The sequence below is a fragment of the Lagenorhynchus albirostris genome, chromosome 13 (genome assembly GCF_949774975.1).
Source record: "Lagenorhynchus albirostris chromosome 13, mLagAlb1.1, whole genome shotgun sequence".
In the NCBI taxonomy this organism is placed as follows: Eukaryota; Metazoa; Chordata; class Mammalia; order Artiodactyla; family Delphinidae; genus Lagenorhynchus; species Lagenorhynchus albirostris.
The window spans coordinates 83292356-83311415 of NC_083107.1; the positions used below are offsets into that span (position 1 = coordinate 83292356).

Here is a 19060-nt window from a genome sequence, read left to right on the forward strand (position 1 = left end):
AAGGAATTCAATAGAAATTAGTAAAATAATTAAATATGCACTAAAAGATTAAGAATTTAAAAATTATTATAAGATAAAATATGTTTAAGTTAAGCTGAAAGTAAATAGGCCAAACCAGATAAGACATCAAAACTATAAGAGAGGAAGATGAAAGCTTACAAATAATTGACATATAGGAGTATTAAGAAAAGGATTTAAAATGAGAAGTTAAAATGAAAAGCGTAAAAAGAAAATATGCGGAGTGTAATAAAAGAATTGGAGAAGATATTTTTATATAAAATAGAAGCACTTTAAATTAATGAGATGGTATTTTTTTTAAAAATTAGAACAATTAAAATAGCATGCAGATACATATTACAGTGTGATCCTAGATTGTATTTTGAAAGCAATGCCTATCTACAGGATTGAGATGAGAGTTTAGTTTAGGGGTAGAAGGGAAGAAAGGAACTAATGCAGAAATAATATCCATTCAGAGACTCAAAATACGAATAATTCAGTTACTTTGCAGAACAACTGTGAAATGAATATTTTATAGCTTCTTTCTAAATCCCTGGTAGATGTTTAAGCTATAAATAAAACATTCTAAAGCTTGAGTTTTTAAATGGCATTCAATTCTTAATTATTATAATATTTTCTCAAGGTTTTAATCTCTTCAGTTGATGCTTAGAAAACTTTCTTTGTGCAGCTATTTTTGGCTGATACGGGGTGTCACCTTTTTTTTTTTTTGTGGTACGCGGGCCTCTCACTGTTGTGGCCTCTCCCGTTGCGGAGCACGGGCTCTGGACGCGCAGGCTCAGCGGCCATGGCTCACAGGCCCAGCTGCTCCGCGGCATGTGGGATCTTCCCGGACCACGGCACGAACCCATGTCCCCTGCATTGGCAGGTGGACTCTCAACCACTGCGCCACCAGGGAAGCCCTGGGGTGTCACCTTTTAATCATTTTAATCGTTGTATCATGAGATCTGTTGAGATGTCTGATTCCTTGGCTAAGCTGTCATAATCTTTTTCCCTTTCTGCCTTTAGTCAGAATTACTTCATATAAGTCTACTACATTTAACTTTTGTTATTGCCTTTTCCTGAGAAAAGTATATAAGATGTTAGAAATGGAAGATACCTAATTACAAGTTGTTTTCCCTCCTTAGAATTTTAAAAGCAACCTTTTGAAAGAGACATGAAGAAATACAGGCTAAATGATAGAGATAACATATGTTGAAATCGTTTCTTTAGATAGCTGAGTAACATTTTCTTTCCCCTTTCCCCAAGGTTTTTGTTTACAGATTACAATAGGTTGTCCAGTGTAGGTGGAGAAACATCAATGGCTGAAATGATTGCCACCCTCTCGGATGCTTGTGAAAGAGAGTTTGGCTTTTTGGCAACCAGGCTTTTCCGAGTATTCAAGACTGAAGATACGCAGGGTAGGACCTCCTTCTCTTCTTTGTGTGTATGTAGGGCTTGAGGATGGGATGGATGCAGTGCATGAAAACATGAGTTGAACATCAGATTTGTTATATGCTGTCACCGTAATGATTGAGATTTTCTGGATGCTTGACATGTTAAAACCATTTGTTGTATTACAGGTAAAAATAAATGGAAAAAAACGTGTTGTCTCCCATCTTTTGTCATCTTCCTTTTTATCTTTGGTTGCATTATTGCTGGAATTACTCTTCTGGCTATATTCAGAGTTGACCCAAAGCATCTGACAGTGAATGCTGTCCTCATATCAGTTGCGTCGATAGTGGGATTGGCCTTTGTGCTGAATTGTCGTACATGGTGGCAGGTGCTGGACTCTCTCCTGAATTCTCAAAGGAAACGCCTCCATAATGCTGCCTCCAAACTGCACAAATTGAAAAGTGAAGGATTCATGAAAGTAAGCACTCACTGCTTCTTAGAAAATAATCCTGGGAGGTTCCTGGTGGTCCAGTGGTTAGGACTCCATGCTGTCACTGCCGAGGGCCGGAGTTCAATCCCTGTTCAGGGGGAACTAAGATCCCACAAGCCGTGCAGAAAATAATCCTAATGTGAATATGCTCCCCATGACCATGGGGCTTTAGGGAGTGTTAAAGCGTTGCATTTGTTTTTAGTTTTACTCTAGATTTTTCCTATGAAAATACATATGTGAAGTGGGAAAAGTTACAAAAATAACGTATTTTTATAAAACAGACTTTTATAAGATACTCAAAAGGTTGCAGATTATTCCACAGCTGGTAATTACTACCTAATAATATAGGTTGCCCTAGAGCCTGGTAGAGTAAGCAGATTGAACCACCAAAACATATAAGATAGGAACATACTTTTAGAACAGAAAAGGGCTTTATACAGTTACCTGCAGCCCCTTACTTTGATCAAGGTCACATGCCATTGGGGGTCAAATGTAGTGTGGTATTTAGATTATTTGGATTTGCATTCAAATATGTCTTCTGACATTGAGAGCATGTGATCTCAGCAAGTAAGTCACTCAGCCAAGTCTGTCCTTTTAAAATGGATATGACAGTGTCTACCTTATTGTAATAAATGCTCTAATTTAGGTGAAGCACTTGCTACAGTTTTAAGCGGAACCACAACTGGCAGTGAGGACATTGGATTTCTTTTCTTCCTTTAGCTGACTTTCTGTCAGGCTTTTTAAGAAATGTGCTTAACCTTCTCAGATTTCAGTGCTTTGTATCCTTTCTTTTGCACAGGTTCTTAAGTGTGAAGTGGAATTGATGGCCAGGATGGCAAAAACCATTGACAGCTTCACTCAGAATCAGACAAGGCTGGTGGTTATCATCGATGGGCTGGATGCCTGTGAGCAGGACAGAGTACTCCAGATGCTGGACACCGTATGTCTGAACCACTTGAAACTTGTCATTGTCACATATGTGGCAGCTGAGAGGAGTCGCTTCATGAGTATCTCAAGTGGAGTTTGAATAATACTTCTTTTGTAAAAACAACCATGTTTTATGCAGAAACATAGCAAGAGTAAAAGTTTCATCACAAGCAGATTGAAACAATTCTAGCTTAACGGCAGTGTGAGGAAAAAAGTGAATAGAGGGTCTCTAAAGTCCATAGTGTGACTCCAGCTTTTCTTTGCAGATAGTTATGGTTGGAATGGAGTTAAGGGTAGGGAAACCACAGAGCTTGTAGAGTTCTATTAAAGTAGGGCACGTCAGTGCCTTACAGGGCACTCTGTAAGGTACGTTATAAACAGCAGTGTGTAACTGTGGTCGGAGACCAATGTGGTTAGTACGTCATATGTATTCATGAATATTTCTCATGTGTGTTGATCTTACCTCTTATGTAGACCATAAGTGTCTCGAAATACGACAGGATTAATTGTTTTCTTTGGAGATTTTATCACTCTCAAACGTTGAAAAATTGTCAGATGGTGACAAACCAGATTGAGACTTTGGTAAAATTTGTTTTCATGTAGAATAATACTTGAATGAAAAGGAAATGGTATTTTAAAAATATAGTCACCAAAGGACAACACAGATTTTGAAGAGGTGTTTTATTACTTTGGATAATTTAAAGTTTTTATCTTATCATAACTATACATTTCTTCTACCGCAGGTCCGAGTTCTGTTTTCAAAAGGCCCATTCATTGCTATTTTTGCAAGTGATCCACATATTATTATAAAGGCAATTAACCAGAACCTCAACAGCGTGCTTCGTGACTCAAACATCAATGGACATGACTATATGCGCAACATAGTTCATCTGCCTGTTTTCCTCAATAGTCGTGGACTAAGCAGTGCAAGAAAATTTCTTGTAACTTCAACAGCTAATGGAGATATTCCATGCTCAGATAATACAGGTAGAGATCGAGTTCCTCAGGTACTTTGGGTTTGAAGTAGTTCTGTAGTTTTTTATGGTGCATCTCCTTTTACCTTGAAAAATACTGTTCATATTTCACTACTCTTTAAATATCACATACAACAGAGTTTTAATACAATGGTGCTTTCTTGATAAATTCTTTAAGGGTTGCAGGAAGATGCTGACAGGAGAGTTTCACAGAACAGCCTTGGAGAGATGACAAAACTTGGTAGTAAGACGGCCCTTAATAGACGGGTAAGTTACCTTATGTTTTGAGCCATTTGTTTGTATTGCTATTATTTAAATAAAACCAAGGTGATGCCACGTAATATTTTATAAATACTGTGTTGAGCTCATCAGTAAATTTTATCATTGGATTTCCTTTCAACTTCAGGTGGTTTTTCAGGGAATGTCTGAACCTAGAGCCATAATAACTGTAAATTATATAGGAGTGCCTGTCCTCTCCCAGCCTGCTCTCAGCCCAGGTGCCACTCCAGATTCCAGACCGATTGAATCAGAACCTCTGAGGGTGAGATTTTAAAGCTCCCCAGATGATTTCATCGAGGGTTAGAGAACCACTGGGTTCATTCCAGGTCAAGTTGTGTTTATTCCAGGGACCCATGTCACCATAGCTGTAAGGGAGAGAGAGGCGTGTAGTGTGAGAACAATTCCTTGCTTTGTTTTCCTGTTGGCCTTCCTCCTTCCCCGATGTTTGTGAGATGTGTACTCTTCTTTTCTCCCCACATAGTGATTTTTGTGCCCTTCCCAGTCCCTTGGTTTTCTCCTGGAACACTGTAGTTTCCCTGTCCTACCCTATCTTTAGGAGCCTTCTTTTGTAAAGAATAAGGGAGTATTACAAGGCAGGAAGATGTCCACTTGCAGGTAAGTTATGGTGATAGTGCTGCTTAAGGATGGCTAGGCTGGGCTAGCATTAGCGCCATTTATTTTCCCCCCTAGTTTGCTAACATTAAATTGGGACATTTTACATTTTAAAAAATGTGTCTTCAGTGATATTTTGACTTTATGCCTCTACCATGTACAAGTATGGATGTGAAAATAATATTATGAATGACAGTTGACAGCTCTAAATTAAGAGCAGGGTGTGATTTACAGTTTTGAATTTCTGTCCTGTGAGTCTGGACTCCTGGGTTCCCTATAATTGTATCCACATTCCCCTGTCTCATGACCTTAGATGAGAACGCACCTTTGTTGTGCCTGTTCCTCCTCTGATTAGATGGGATTCCCTACCCCACCCCACCCAGGAGAGAGCCTTTAATTCTTATGCAGATGTGAGGATAGTTAGAGCAGCTGTGTCATACGTTTAAAAATAACCTAAAAATCAAAATGCTGAATCCTTAAATCTAGATGAGGGGTTATTTGCTTTATTATTTCAGGGTTCCTATAAATACTGAGCTCCCATAAGAGTTTGAGTTGAATTTTCTTTACACAATTCTGCTTATTTATGATCTTCAAGGCATCGAGCTTTCTCTGTGCAACTATAAATCAAAATACATCTGAAGCTAAACCATAGCATTTGATGCAGTTGCTGCTAATATTACTTTATAACTGTTCTGTAAATATTCTGCCTCAGGAAGTAATAATAATACCTGTTATTACTATATAGTCTTTCTCTTTGACTAAAATTTTGGATTGTTTTTGTTGTTGACATAAACATATATTAACTTCTCAAAAAGCCTTAAGTTCTCAGGCTCGAAGTATGGGTTCACTGTTTCAGGATACTTACCGAAGAAGACAGATGCAGCGCACGATTACTCGGCAGATGTCCTTTGATCTCACAAAACTGCTGGTTACAGAGGACTGGTTCAGTGACATAAGTCCTCAGACCATGAGAAGATTACTTAATATTGTTTCTGTGACAGGTGAATTTTGTTTTCTTACTGTTGTATGGTAGATAATAAGGCTTAACATTAATAAAGCAATCCAATTTCAGAAACAAAAGGATGTACTGCGTTTATATGATTACACTGCTGAATACCAGTTTTATTCGCATTAAGTGTGTCTAATAAAACCAATATTAGCTTTGACAATGAAAATCAACTACCAGTTGTCTACTGTTATTTTAAAACTCGATGACTTAAAAATTTTAAAATTTCTTCTCAGCTTTAATTTTTCTCTTCGTATAAACATAATTTTATGCTAATTTGTATAACAGTATAATTAATTTATAATTTAAAATGTTGAAATTCAGATTTTACATGCTGCTCTTTCTGTTTTCAAAGATATATATTTTTTCTTTTTTTATTGTGTTAAATGAAATACACAAATATTTATCAACTTAACCATTTTTAAGGGTACAGTTCCCATAGTTGTGCAGCCGTCACTACCATCCATCTACGTCACTCTTCATCTTGTAAACCTGGAACTCTCTTCTCATCCTCCTGCTCCTCTCCCCCCGGCCCCTGGCAGCCACCACTATACTTTGTCTCTATCATTTTGGCTACTCTGAATACCTCATATAGTTGGAATCATACAATATTTGTCTTTCTGTGACTAGCTTATTTCATTTAGCACAATTTTATCAAGGTTCACCCATGTTGTAGCATATTTCAGAATTTTCTTCCTTTTTAAGGCTAATATTCTACTGTATGTGTATACCAAGTTTTGCTTATCCATTCATCTGTCAATGGACATATGGGTTGCTTCCATATTTTTAGCTGTTGTGAATAATGCTGCTATAACACGGGTGTTCATATATATTTTGGAGACAGTGCTTTCAGTTCTTTTTTGGTATATACCCAGAAGTGGAATTGCTGGGTCACATGGTGTTTCTATTTTAAACTTTTGGTGGAACCTCCATACTTTTTTCCATAGTAAAAAAAGAAGTTTTTCCCACCAACAGTAAACAAGCAATTTTTCTACATCCTCACCAACCTTGTTGTTTTCTGGTGTTTTGATAATAGCTATCCCAGTGGGTGTGAGGTGGTATCCCATTGTAGTTTTGACTTGCATTTCCCTAATGATTAGTGATGTTGAGCATCTTTTTATGTGCTTATTGGCCATTAATGTATCTTCTTTGGAGAAATGTCTGTTCAAGTCCTTTGCCAATTTTTGAGTCGGACTTTTTTTTGCTGTTGTTGTTGAGTTTTAGGAGTTCCCTGTATATTCTGGATATTAATCCCTTTTCAGATATATGATTTTCAAATATTTTCTCCCATTCCGTGGGTTGCCTTTTTATTCTACAGATAGTGTCTTTTGATATACAGAATTTAAAATTTTTTATTAAGTTCAGTTTGTCTATTTTTTTCTTCTGTTACCTGTGCTTTTGGTGTCATGTCAAGAAATCATTGCCAAATCCAATATCATGAAGTTTTTATCCTGTGTTTTCTAATGCTTTAAGTCTTAAATTTAGGTCCTTGATCCATTTTGAGTTAATTTTTGTATATGGTGTTAGGTAAGTTCAACTTCATTATTTTGCATATGGGTATCCAGTTTTCCAAGCATCATTTATTGAAAAGACTGTCCTTTCCCCATTGAATGGTCTTGGCACCCTTCTCAAAAATCATCTGACCATATATGTGAGGATTTATTTCTGGGTTCACTATTCTGTTCTGTTAGTCTATTATGTCTGCATTTTGCCAATATCACACTGTTTTGATTACTGTAACTTTGTAGTAAGTTTTGAAATCAGGAAGTGTGATTCCTCCAGTTTTGTTCTTCTTTTTCAGGGATGTTTTAGTTATTCAGGGTCCCTTGAGACTCCATGTAAATTTTAAGATGGGTTTTTCTGTTTCTACAGAAAATGTCATTGGGATTTTGACAGGGTTACATTGAATCTGTAGATTGCTTTGGCTAATATTGACATTTTAACAATATTAAGTCTTCCAATCCATGAACTTAGGATGTCTTAATTCGCTTATATTTTAAAATGTTGAAATTCAGATTTTCTATACATCTATTTTATTTATTTATTTTTTTGCGGTACGTGGGCCTCTCACTGTTGTGGCCTTTTCCGTTGCAGAGCAGCTCTGGGCTCACAGGCTCAGCGGCTATGGCTCACAGGCCCAGCCGCTCCGTGGCATGTGGGATCTTCGCGGACCAGGGCTCAAACCCATGTCCACTGCATTGGCAGGCGGATTCTTAACCACTGCGCCACCAGGGAAGCCCCCGCTACTGCTTTATTTCTTAACTGTTGTATGCTAGAACACTTCAAATACTTAACGTTATTTTTATTCACTCACACTTTTAAAATAGTTTGTCTGTTCTCTGTATCTGCTAGTTTCATGAATTCATGACTGCATTTGCTGTTGCCTTTGTTTGACTGCCCTAACTTTCTCCTCTTGCCTCAGCCCTTCCTCATCAGATTGACTCATACTCACCTTGCATAGCTTAGTTCTAGGGGTTACTTTCTTAAGGAAACCTTCCTGTAACTGCTGCTTCTGGATTTGGAGTGCATTTTTTATTTTCTCACAGCAATATGTGTGTATCTCCAGAAGAGTCTTATCTGTTAGGATTGTAAGTAATTGTTTTCTTATCTATCCATCTTTTCCAGTACACTCTTGAGTTCTTTTAGGGTGGGGAGTAAGCCTTCTGTGTCTGTCATCAGTAACTAACATACTGAATGAGTGAGGTTTAAAAACTCAATAGAGCAACTGTAGTTAGATTTGAAGCCTTCATTGCCTTCCCACAAATGTGTGGGGGATCAAGCCTAATATGGGATGAAAATTAGTTCACATATTGTTTTAACCCATGTTTCCAATTCAGTTCTAAAAGTTTTTTTCACCAGTTTTTTCATCTTTTAAAGTTCAAGAAGTATGTTGTCAATGTTGCAAGCACATTTTAATGCCTTGCTTCTAGTTGTCTAGGGTTTTAAACTTTTAGTTCTGTGTTAACCTGTTTATACTCTGCTGAGAGTGGATCTCCTCTCGTCACAATTTGTGATTAAGTCATTTCATGATTTTTGTTTGATTTATTTGTCTGGCCCACTGGAGTGTAAGCTTCATGAAGGCTGGGATCATATCTCTTTTGTTACGCATTTTATCCCCAGCGTTAGTATCATATATCCGTATATTGTGATACGTCAGTGAGTTTTTGTAGCTCTCAAATGCATGTGACCGTAGCTCGCTTGGATTGAAAGTAAAGACCTTGTCACGTTTTTAGCAGACCAGATCCCATTTTCTAGGGGAAAAGGAATCCGGTGATGATAATGTGGTTTGCCCATAAAAGCAGATCTGCTGAGGGAATGAGGGTTGAGGATATGGGAAGAATTGGATGGGGGAATTACAAATCTATATCTATTAGTAGTAAGGAAAGGGATGATTCATATTTGAACCAAAACAAATAGATCTTAGTCTAGATAATGATGAAATAAAACTGACAGTGTTTAAAACTAAAAAGCAATGATATCAGCAGTTCAGAATCCCAACAAGATCAAGGAAAAATTGATGAAGCAATGAAACAAATCATCTGTTCTGAAAGTTCAGGGATTGCCAAGTGTCCTAATGTAGGCATGCCCAATGGTAGAACACTGAATTAGAGTCCTAAGAAAACCCTGGTGATAGGAGTTTTTAAATATATGTAAACAAATTTTAGAAACATATTATTATTCACTTGATAGATTACTTACATAAGCCACCCTTAGTACATAAAAATGAAAGTGTATGGGATTGTACATTTACCCGTAATAAAACGGGTAAATGTACAATCCAGCATATTTGGATTTGTTCAAGGTCCATAGGAGGATGGGGCTTATCATGGGTGCATTGATGTTCTGCTGTATGATTGTGGGTAGGGTCAAGACCGTCTGACATGCCATCCTGAAAGATTTTTGCCTGCATACATGTCATCAAAGCAGTGTGTAGCACCAACGGCAAATCACAAAAAAATTACTTTAGAATTAAACAGAGTTGTGTTTAAGCCATATCCATATAAGTACTAGGTTTCAGTTTGTAGTGTAAATTAAATGGCAAATTTTAAAAGATTTAAAGTTGAATTATTTTTGAATATACAGAATATTTGGCTTAACGTTACATGCCTATTAATTTAAAACATTTTTTGTATTCCTTAAAGGGCGATTACTGAGAGCCAATCAGATAAGTTTCAACTGGGACAGGCTTGCTAGCTGGATCAACCTTACTGAGCAGTGGCCATACCGAACTTCATGGCTCATATTATATTTGGAAGAGACTGAAGGTATTCCAGATCAAATGACATTGAAAACCATCTATGAAAGGTACTTTATCTGACCTCTTTATATTTAAGTTTACCTTAGACTGAGTTGACTTTTCAGAAGAAAGTTAATGCATATAAAGCAAAATGAATACAAAATGTATAAAATGTAGAGTTCTGGGTTCAACTAATCATTCTCATTAATTCCATTATAATTTGGAGTTGTATTAGCACAGGTATATATCCCATTATGGAAAATTTACAGACTTATTTGTCTATATTCTTCCTATCTCAGTGTAACCTATATGATGAAAAATGTTTCATAGTCCTGTTAGCTCGATGTTATTTATATATACAAAATGAAAACCTTAAAACATTATTATTTATTTCTATTTTATTTTTTATTCTAAGTGTCTTTATAGAAATATTAAGGAGGTTACATTTTCCAAATCATTAGTGCAGGTATATTCACAGCTTTATATCTGGAGGATTTGGGGAACTGTGAATACTGGCTGGAAAACATTCTTTGCATTAAACAATAAAGGATTTATAAAATATATGAACAATTTATTGTTCTTTTATAGAACAATAAGTTGTTCTATAAAACAATAAAAAGAACTATTTTTCTTTTATAGTCAGTCATTTGAAGTACTTTTTTTTTTTTTCACGGTACGTGGGCCCCTCACTGTTGTGTGGCCTTTCCTGTTGCGGAGCACAGGCTCCGGACGCGCAGGCTCAGCGGCCATGGCTCATGGGCCCAGCCGCTCCGCGGCATGTGGGATCTTCCCAGACCGGGGCACAAACCCGTGTCCCCTGCATCGGCAGGTGGACTCTCAACCACTGCACCACCAGGGAAGCCCCTGAAGTACTTTTTAAATCTACTTCTGGTAAAGAAATTGATTAATTTTTTCTGGAAAGCCATACAGTTAATGCTCAGTGAAATGTCAAACATGTCAAGTTTTAAGAGTTTGACTTTCTTGTCAAATAAACAAATAAAATTATAATCCCTTTTGTTTACCAGAATACTTAATACCTTCAAAGTTTTCAGTTACAACTCTAAATAAAAATACCTCTTAGAAAAAGTATAATACAAGGGAACTATACAATTGTATAAAACTTGATATAATTGAGACTACTCTTTTGAACATGTAAATGAAATATTAACTCTAACGAACCATTCAGTGTAGAGTTTATACATCAGAACTTTTAAGATACCAAGTAATTTTTCTTAGAGTATTGTCAGCATGTGGTTTTCATTATTTTCCAATCCCCAGTTTTCATGTACATATTTTATCTAATATTGTCTAGGTGAATAACTGATTCTAGAATATAGAGGCTGGTTGTAGTATCAGGTCTACAGACTTGAGCTCTTGTAGGTTTTGCTGTTTAATTTGTGCTAAATTAAACAGATTGAATTCTGTGAGCTGTGTCAAGTAGGTGCTCTCGTAGATGGCAGCGAAACACAGCTACCATGGGTCTGTGGAGCAGTGTCACTGATTGCATCTGCTCTTTGATGTTTTAGAAATCATCTTTTTATTATAAGATACATGACTGTTTTTTCCCTTGGTTGTGCAGTAAAATATTATTTCATGAATAAACGTTTGCATCATAGCATAGGTGCTGTATAATAATGAATGTTTGCTAGATGAGCACAGTTTTTGGTTTGATACACATAGGACTCAGGTCAGTCTCTTCACCTTCCTTTAATTGAATATAATGCTTAGAAGTTTATTGTGTCTCAGGAGTCCGGGAACATTGCTCAATTTCTCACATGTTAAGGACAGTGTGCCTAGGGTTCCCAGCACTGGGCCCTCTGCATGTTCTGTGAAGAGAGTGAGTAATTGGTGAAAGAAGGTCTGTGTCCTCAGGAAACAGAAGCAGGAGAGATGTGAAAATAAACAAAAAGTTTTTAAAGCTCTCAAAAAAATTCATAATTGAGTTCACTCAAAAAAAAATCTAAGCGTCTGCTACTTGGGGGCCCTAGTCCTGATGCTGGAGGTACAAAGGCGACCAGGCAAATATATGTTTACTTTTTGATCCTATAATCTCATGTGTAGAAATTTAAACACACACCTCCACAGTTATAAAACTGGTTGTACAGGGTTGTTTATTGTGACCTTATCTGTAGCAGCATAATTTAAATGCACATTTATGGGAACATTGCTTGGATAAATTATGGCACAGCTTCCATAATAGAGTGCCTCGTAGCTGTAGAAAATGAGAAAAAGCTATGATTTGATATGGTGAAAATTTCAGGATATATTAGTAAGTGAAAAATGCAAAAGAGTATATAACATGTTTCTGTTTGTATAAGGAAGAAGGGGGAATAAGTACGTCTGTATATACATATGTAAGTATATATTATTTTTCATGAAAATATAAAACAAACCCATGGGAAGGGTAAGCCAGAAACTAATAAAAATGTTTACCTAAAGAGGATGCTTACTTAGATGGGGAATGAGATGTCTCTGAATGTATATTTTTATGTAGTTTGCCTTTCATATCATAATCGAGAAACAAAAAGGATGGGAAAAGCAAACCCTAATATTGAATACAAACAGAAAGAGATGATCCTAATGGTACATGAAATTGAAAATATAACCACACAGAAAAAAATTAATTCAAACACCTTTGAACTCAGTTCTCTGATTCTTTTATTCTTAGTATAATATGCTGAAGACAAAATTAACTGCAAAGAAATCTTGAGCTTAGTAGGTTTGTTGCTGATAATAGTATTGGTATTATACTCCTGAAATCCTTTTGAATGTATCATAGGACAGAGTAAAAAATGAATTAATAGATATTTTTGGAAGCCGGTGTTCTCCCTGTGGGAGAAGGGATATACAAATATTGAATCGAAGAAATTAGGAGGAGCACTATGGTAGTAGACTGGATTTGGAGATATTAAATATTAACTCATAATTTAAAATGAGGTTTCCTCTAGTTTTGCCCACCAAAAGGGAGCAAAAATACCCCCAAATTGTGAGCGCATCTGGTGCCTAGATCTTGGTTTCTGATTGGGACTCCTTGGAGAAATGGCTGATTCCAGGTCTAAGGCAGGGAAAGCTCAGGGGGAGCCTGCATTGTTGTGCCAGAAATCAAGGAAGGAGAATGTTCAAAGACAGTGAGGTCTGCACAGAAGGGCACAGGGCTTAGCTTGAAGGAGCACCTTTCAAACTTGGGCCCATTTGAGAATCACAAAGAAAACTGATGGTAATGCATTATAACATATCAACAAAAGAAATCCAGTGAGTCCACAGTAATACTTAGAAGAGAGGAAAAAGGAATAATTCTTTGTTTTAAGAGACTGCCAGCAGATAAGTGTAGAAGGAATGAATGAAGTAGAAAAATTACCATTTTTTTAAATCCCCAGTGTGATAATTGATTCAAGCAAGGATCATCGGTGGTTGCAGAAACCACTGGAGGAAAGTTGTTGGGGAACACAGGAGGCGTACATGGTCTCAAAATATCACCCCCAGGTTACATATAATTACAGCGAAGACACGTGCTTGCAGTGGCGATATCTGGCTGTCATCGCATTTTTAATCAAACAGTCAAGCCTGGCATCATTAATGGGGTGCATAGCATCATAGGCCACTAGATAAAATGCGGTAGAAGGCACCACATCACCTTTCTGGTACCGTTGCCAGCCATGTTGTACTATGATTCTAATTCTGAGGAAGCAGCCAGATGAATCTGGAATGTGGAACATTCTACAAGACAACTGGCTTGAATTCCATATTGGTGACTGGGGGAGACTGAAGAGATAGGTCCCACAGCCAAAATGCAGTGTGTGAGCTGTGATAGGGATCTGTATCAGAAGAAAAGCAGGTCACTGAAGGGCATTTTGCGGGCAATTGGTAAGGAAGAATTTTTGAATTAATGTTAATTTCCTTAGGCATGGTAAGGGTGTTTGGGGGAGGTTCATGCTGAAGTATTGAAGTGTGAAATACACTTTCAGATGGTTTGGCAAAAGGAAAGTGTATGTATGTGTGTGTAGATACGCACATGTCTGTAAGTATACCTGTGTATATATTATGTGGATGTGTATACATGTACCTATATATGGGGAGGAGGGAGATAGCAGGTGTATTGCGATATGATGTTGACAGTTTGTGAATCTAGGTGAGGTGTGTTTGGGAGTTGGTTGTCCTGTTCTTTCACCTTCTCTGTGACTTAAAAAGACATCTTAACGCAGTGGAAAAGCACAGTAAATAGTTAAAATATAGGACGATAAATGCTATGATTTGAACAAATAAAAAGAGAGGAGGGATACAAACATGAAGTACCTGGTTCTTATTAAGAAATTTTCCTCTTCCCATTACTTTTGTTCTCCATAGTGATAGTTCAGTAAATATTTGTTGCTTTGTTAAGATTTTTACTTAAGGACATAGTTTACATTAAATGATTCCAAGAACTGTATTCCTTAGTACACTTATGTGGTTTTAGTAACCTTTACACACATGCCACGTGTAATTGAAGATCATTATGTATATATACATAGCTCTATTGAAAGCTTTAAAAAAAAAACCTACCATTTTGTTTCATGGTGGCAGGATGAATCACAAACCACACTTGATTGATTGATTGATTCTAATGTTAGAATCAGCTGGTACCTCTAAAAGGCATGGAGCAAGTGGATGCAGACGGTGCAGTGTTCATTAGTATTTTAAGACCTGCAATCCACAAATGCCAAGAAGTCAAGTTAGCCAGTTCTGTTCCTGTAGGAAGTAAGATGGACAGTCCATCAGTGAGGTCAAGTATGATCAGAATCTGCAACTCTTGGGTTAATGAGTTATTCAAGTGAAAAATCACATATATTTTAAAAAAATTTTTTAAATGCACAGTGTCTAATTTCTTTGCAGAAAATTTATCTTATTTCTTCTGCATGTTGTCAAACTATATAGAAAATATTGAGCATGTTTTTATGAAAATGAGCTTTTAACTTATCATTGGCAGTAATTTAAATTAGAAAGTCATGGTTTTGTAGTTTTCTAGTTACTTTTTTGCTGGGATAGTCGCTGGGAGACAAAAGATATAAAAAGATATAAAAAGAGTATTTCAGTCTCATTTTATTTTATTTTATTTTTTTCGCGATACGCGGGCCTCTCACCGTTGTGGCCTCTCCCGTTGCGGAGCACAGGCTCTGGACGCGCAGGCTCAGCAGCCATGGCTCACGGGCCCAGCCGCTCTGTGGGATCTTCCCAGACCGGGGCACAAACCCGTGTCCCCTGCATCGGCAGGCGGACTCTCAACCACTGCTCCACCAGGGAAGCCCTCAGTCTCATTTTAGATATTATCATTTGAATAAAACATGCCTTCCTGAAATCTTGTCTCTTTTCTTAAAGAAACCAAGATGAGTAGGTGTGAGACCTAATGGCTTCCCTTGATTTTTGTTTATCCATTCTAGTTAATTTTCTTCATTTAATGTGTATTTAGTGTGAGTTTTTACTATGGGTCAGGGCTTAGATTGTTGTCCTTTGTGCTTTCATGTGTTCCGGGGGCTGGCTGAGCAGGTGGGGTACATAGAGAGACAACTATACAAAGCATCTTAGGCCCTCGAGCAACTTACACACATATCTACACACACGTACATACACTTTCCTTTTGCCAAACCATCCAAAAGTGTTTTTCACACCTAAATACTTCAGCGTGAATCTCCCCAAAACACCATTACCCGCCCCCCCACACACACCCTTTTTTTTTCCCTAGACCATTAGAGGGTGTATTACATACAACATATCTTTTGTCCCTAAATACTCAAGTGTTGAGAAACTTATATTCTGATTGAAGGTAAAACATACATATTTGAAACGACTGGAGGAAAGTAAAAATGTGATGGCTCTAACGGCCAAGTAACAGGTTTTTATCAATGTCAGGCTAAAACATTGCCTTCTGGATGATAGAAAACTTTTCAGGCTAAAACTGCTGTTATTTGCTAATAGGCAATTACTTGACCTTTTAAAACTTTCACCCTAATTTCTAGCATTTGAGCCTCAAGCTTATATGACTTCCTAATATTCAAGGAAACTTTCAAAAATTTATATTTTTAATTAATTAAAATATATCTTACAGACAAAAGAGAATGTATCACCTGTAGTTTAAAGATAATAGTAATTTTTCACCCTGTTCATTAATATATCAGTAGAACATTTGTCAAAGAAATGCTTTTGGGGGGGTATTTTTAATCATATAATAAAAATAGCTTGGAGTAAATTTTTGTAGGGGGAATATTTTATTTTGTTCAAATAAATATAGATTGTTATATATTGGAGGTATAATGAGGTAATGGGAACTTTGTTTTACCATTAAGTTAATTTCTTATTTTGGACTTCAGCTCTTGGTGGGCCTGCCATCCATGAATGGGTTGGATTCAGGGTGATTTTGAGATGCCTTTTTTTTTTTAAAGAAATAATTGTGTCCTATATACCTGCAAATACTTATAAAGACTGCTTTGTCGGTAGTCTAAGGAAGAGAAAAAAGACAATGTAATAAGAATCTGAGAATTCATTAAGGAATTGACAAAGTAATTTAAGATGATTTCTTAATGAAAAACTATAGGAAGCCAATTTGATCAACATTGAAAAATCATATATTGGAATATGTTAGAATAACTTAGATGACTGTTTCTAGTTAACCATAGTTGAGTTCTCTGATGCTATTGCTTGTCATTTGAATAATAAAAAGTGTTATTTACAACAGACAAAAAGCAGCAGTATATAATTGATATTCATTTATTTTATTAAAGAAATCTGATTTGGTGAAAACAATCAGAAAATAGTATTTTTAACACTAGTAGTAAAATTTTTTTAATCCATAAAAAGCCTCATTTATTTTTATAGCAATTTGATGACACATCTGCTTGATATATTCAGCTGAAAAAGAAAATGTTGGTTCTTGGTGTTTGGTAAAATTGCTTTGTTAAATTATTTTCTAAATTGTTCAACTTTTAACAAATGACATTTGATACTAACACTGGAAAGCAATTTCAGCTAATTAAGTAGATCCCTCTGTAAACCATTGGAACATTAAGATGACATACTGTTCATTCAAGATTATTTTAATTGGTACAATTATTGTAATTTTCTGGCAATTATGTGTTGAGCTAAAAGCTTTTGTCTAGATCATTTGAGGGCTTTTTTTATTAACATACATTTAGTAAGAAGAAAGGGAGTAAAATAAAAACTGTAGATAAAGATTTTCTGTCTACTTTTATTGCAGAGTTTTAGACACCATTGAGATATTTTAGTATAAAACTTTATTTCTGATATTTTTCAGTTCGCATTTTAAGCAATGATAGAGGTTTTTAAAAGATCAATTTAAATAGTTTTCATGAAGATAATATTTCAAATTTCTGTTTTGACACTGCTCAACCAGCCTTTTACTTAGGATGATGTGGTCAGAATTAGTTTTGTGATAAGGATAATGCCTTACCAAACAATACTTTGTTTTGGTCCTTTATTTTGATTTTTTAAAAACAATTTAATAAGTTTTGAGGAAACCTCAGAATCATAGCCATTTTCTTTTTGCGGAAATATCTACTACTTGCTGACTAGACACTGCAGACATCTAGTTTGTAGCATTTATCCTAAATTCGGTATCTTTAAATTATTCAAGTAGCAGTATTTCTGTACTTAGGATGTTTTTCATAATAAAACATCGTATCATCTGATAGTCCTTCCTGATACTCACCCGAAGTTTTCATAAGCTTAGTTTTATCACTTCTAGTTATCTCATGCCTCTGTTTAGCTCTCACTCACCGCCTTCCTCTTTCCTTGAAGTTCTGGGTGATTACTGGTACCCCTTCCTACCCCATTGTGTGGCCCAGATTATGCACAGGCTTGTTTCTTTTGCATGTGGACTTAAGTTATAAATTTGAATAGCATAAAAAAATTGGACAGTAGTTTAGATTTGCGAAGAAGTCTTATCTCCTTTGTAGCACAAAGTACATTCTTTGTACTGATGATTTTTTCTTAATTTAGGTTTTGAGATACTATAAATATTTATTCCCAGTACTGTTTTATGTATGCTCTTTTAGTGTTTTTTATATATAGTTGAGAATCTTAATGAAATTCTATCTTCTTGACATGATGTGTCTTCTCTGTAGGTGTTGGTGTTGTCATCATTCCACCATTATTAAATTACTGTCTTGTGTATAGTTATTATTTCCATTTTTTCCCCCAAAACACTCTTGCCCTTAATGTATATATAATGTAAATACTTTATTCAGGGGTTCAATACTTTATCAATATCTTTATCTTTAAAAAAAAAAAACCTGATTGAATTTTTTGCAAAATCATGAAATAATTCTCCATATAGGAAAGGAAACTAAGCAGGTTTGTGCTGAAAAAAATAAAATATAATCTAAAATAGAAATCATATTTTAACTGGATAAAATAAATAACAGTATATTTGCTAGATTTAATGTGAAGATTGAGTCTTCAAACCATGAACAAAGATGCCGTAAACAAATGTAATGTTGACAGTTAAACATGCATTTCTTATTATGCATTGTTTATTTTTATTCATTGTCTTTGTGGAAATTGATTGGAAAATTCAGGTTCCTAAAGATAAATAAAGGTGAAGGGCAGAATTTTTTAGTTTACTTCGATATACCTGCAAATCATGCCTGTTTGTTGTTCAGAGAAAAAAAAGAAGCATGAAAACTAGACATGTTTGACTGTTTTTTGAGTTTATCTATTTATATATTTTGCTACTTCTTTATTGTTGCTACCAGACTCGTAGCAACATCCAAACATATGAGAGAAATTAATGGGAGAAAGCTTAGAATTCATTCATTTATTCAGGAAATAGTTATTGAGCACCCATTATGAACCAGGCACCATTGTAGGAGCCTGGATATGTCCATGACCAATACAGAAACAGATCCCTAAGCTGAGGAGCTTATTACTCTATCAGGGAGGTATGAGTGATAAACAGTCTCTGTAACACACACCTCTACAGCATGTTAAGAGGTGACAAGTGCTATGGAAAAAATAAAAAGCAGAGTTAGGGGGAGGAAGAGTGGTGCAGGGTCCAGACTGCTCAAGAGGCTCAGGGGAGGCCTCCTTGAGGAGAGAAATATTGACCAGAGACTTGAAGGAGGAGAGAGAGAATTAGCCAAGTAGGTATCTAGGGAAAG

At 36.0% G+C, this 19060-nt stretch overlaps 1 protein-coding gene across 12 annotated transcripts in view; it reads left to right on the forward strand.

Moving 5' to 3' along the window:
• The window catches only part of KIDINS220 (kinase D interacting substrate 220), a 97826-nt gene that overhangs the window by 38388 nt on the left and 40378 nt on the right, over nucleotides 1–19060 (forward strand). For all 12 annotated transcript variants that reach the window (XM_060168505.1, XM_060168506.1, XM_060168507.1 and 9 more), the window contains exons 16-22: nucleotides 1264–1415; nucleotides 1578–1867; nucleotides 2679–2819; nucleotides 3550–3793; nucleotides 3959–4047; nucleotides 5528–5672; nucleotides 9820–9982. In XM_060168505.1, coding sequence (XP_060024488.1) covers nucleotides 1264–1415; nucleotides 1578–1867; nucleotides 2679–2819; nucleotides 3550–3793; nucleotides 3959–4047; nucleotides 5528–5672; nucleotides 9820–9982 — 1224 coding nt within the window. The remainder of the gene's footprint in view (nucleotides 1–1263; nucleotides 1416–1577; nucleotides 1868–2678; nucleotides 2820–3549; nucleotides 3794–3958; nucleotides 4048–5527; nucleotides 5673–9819; nucleotides 9983–19060) is intronic.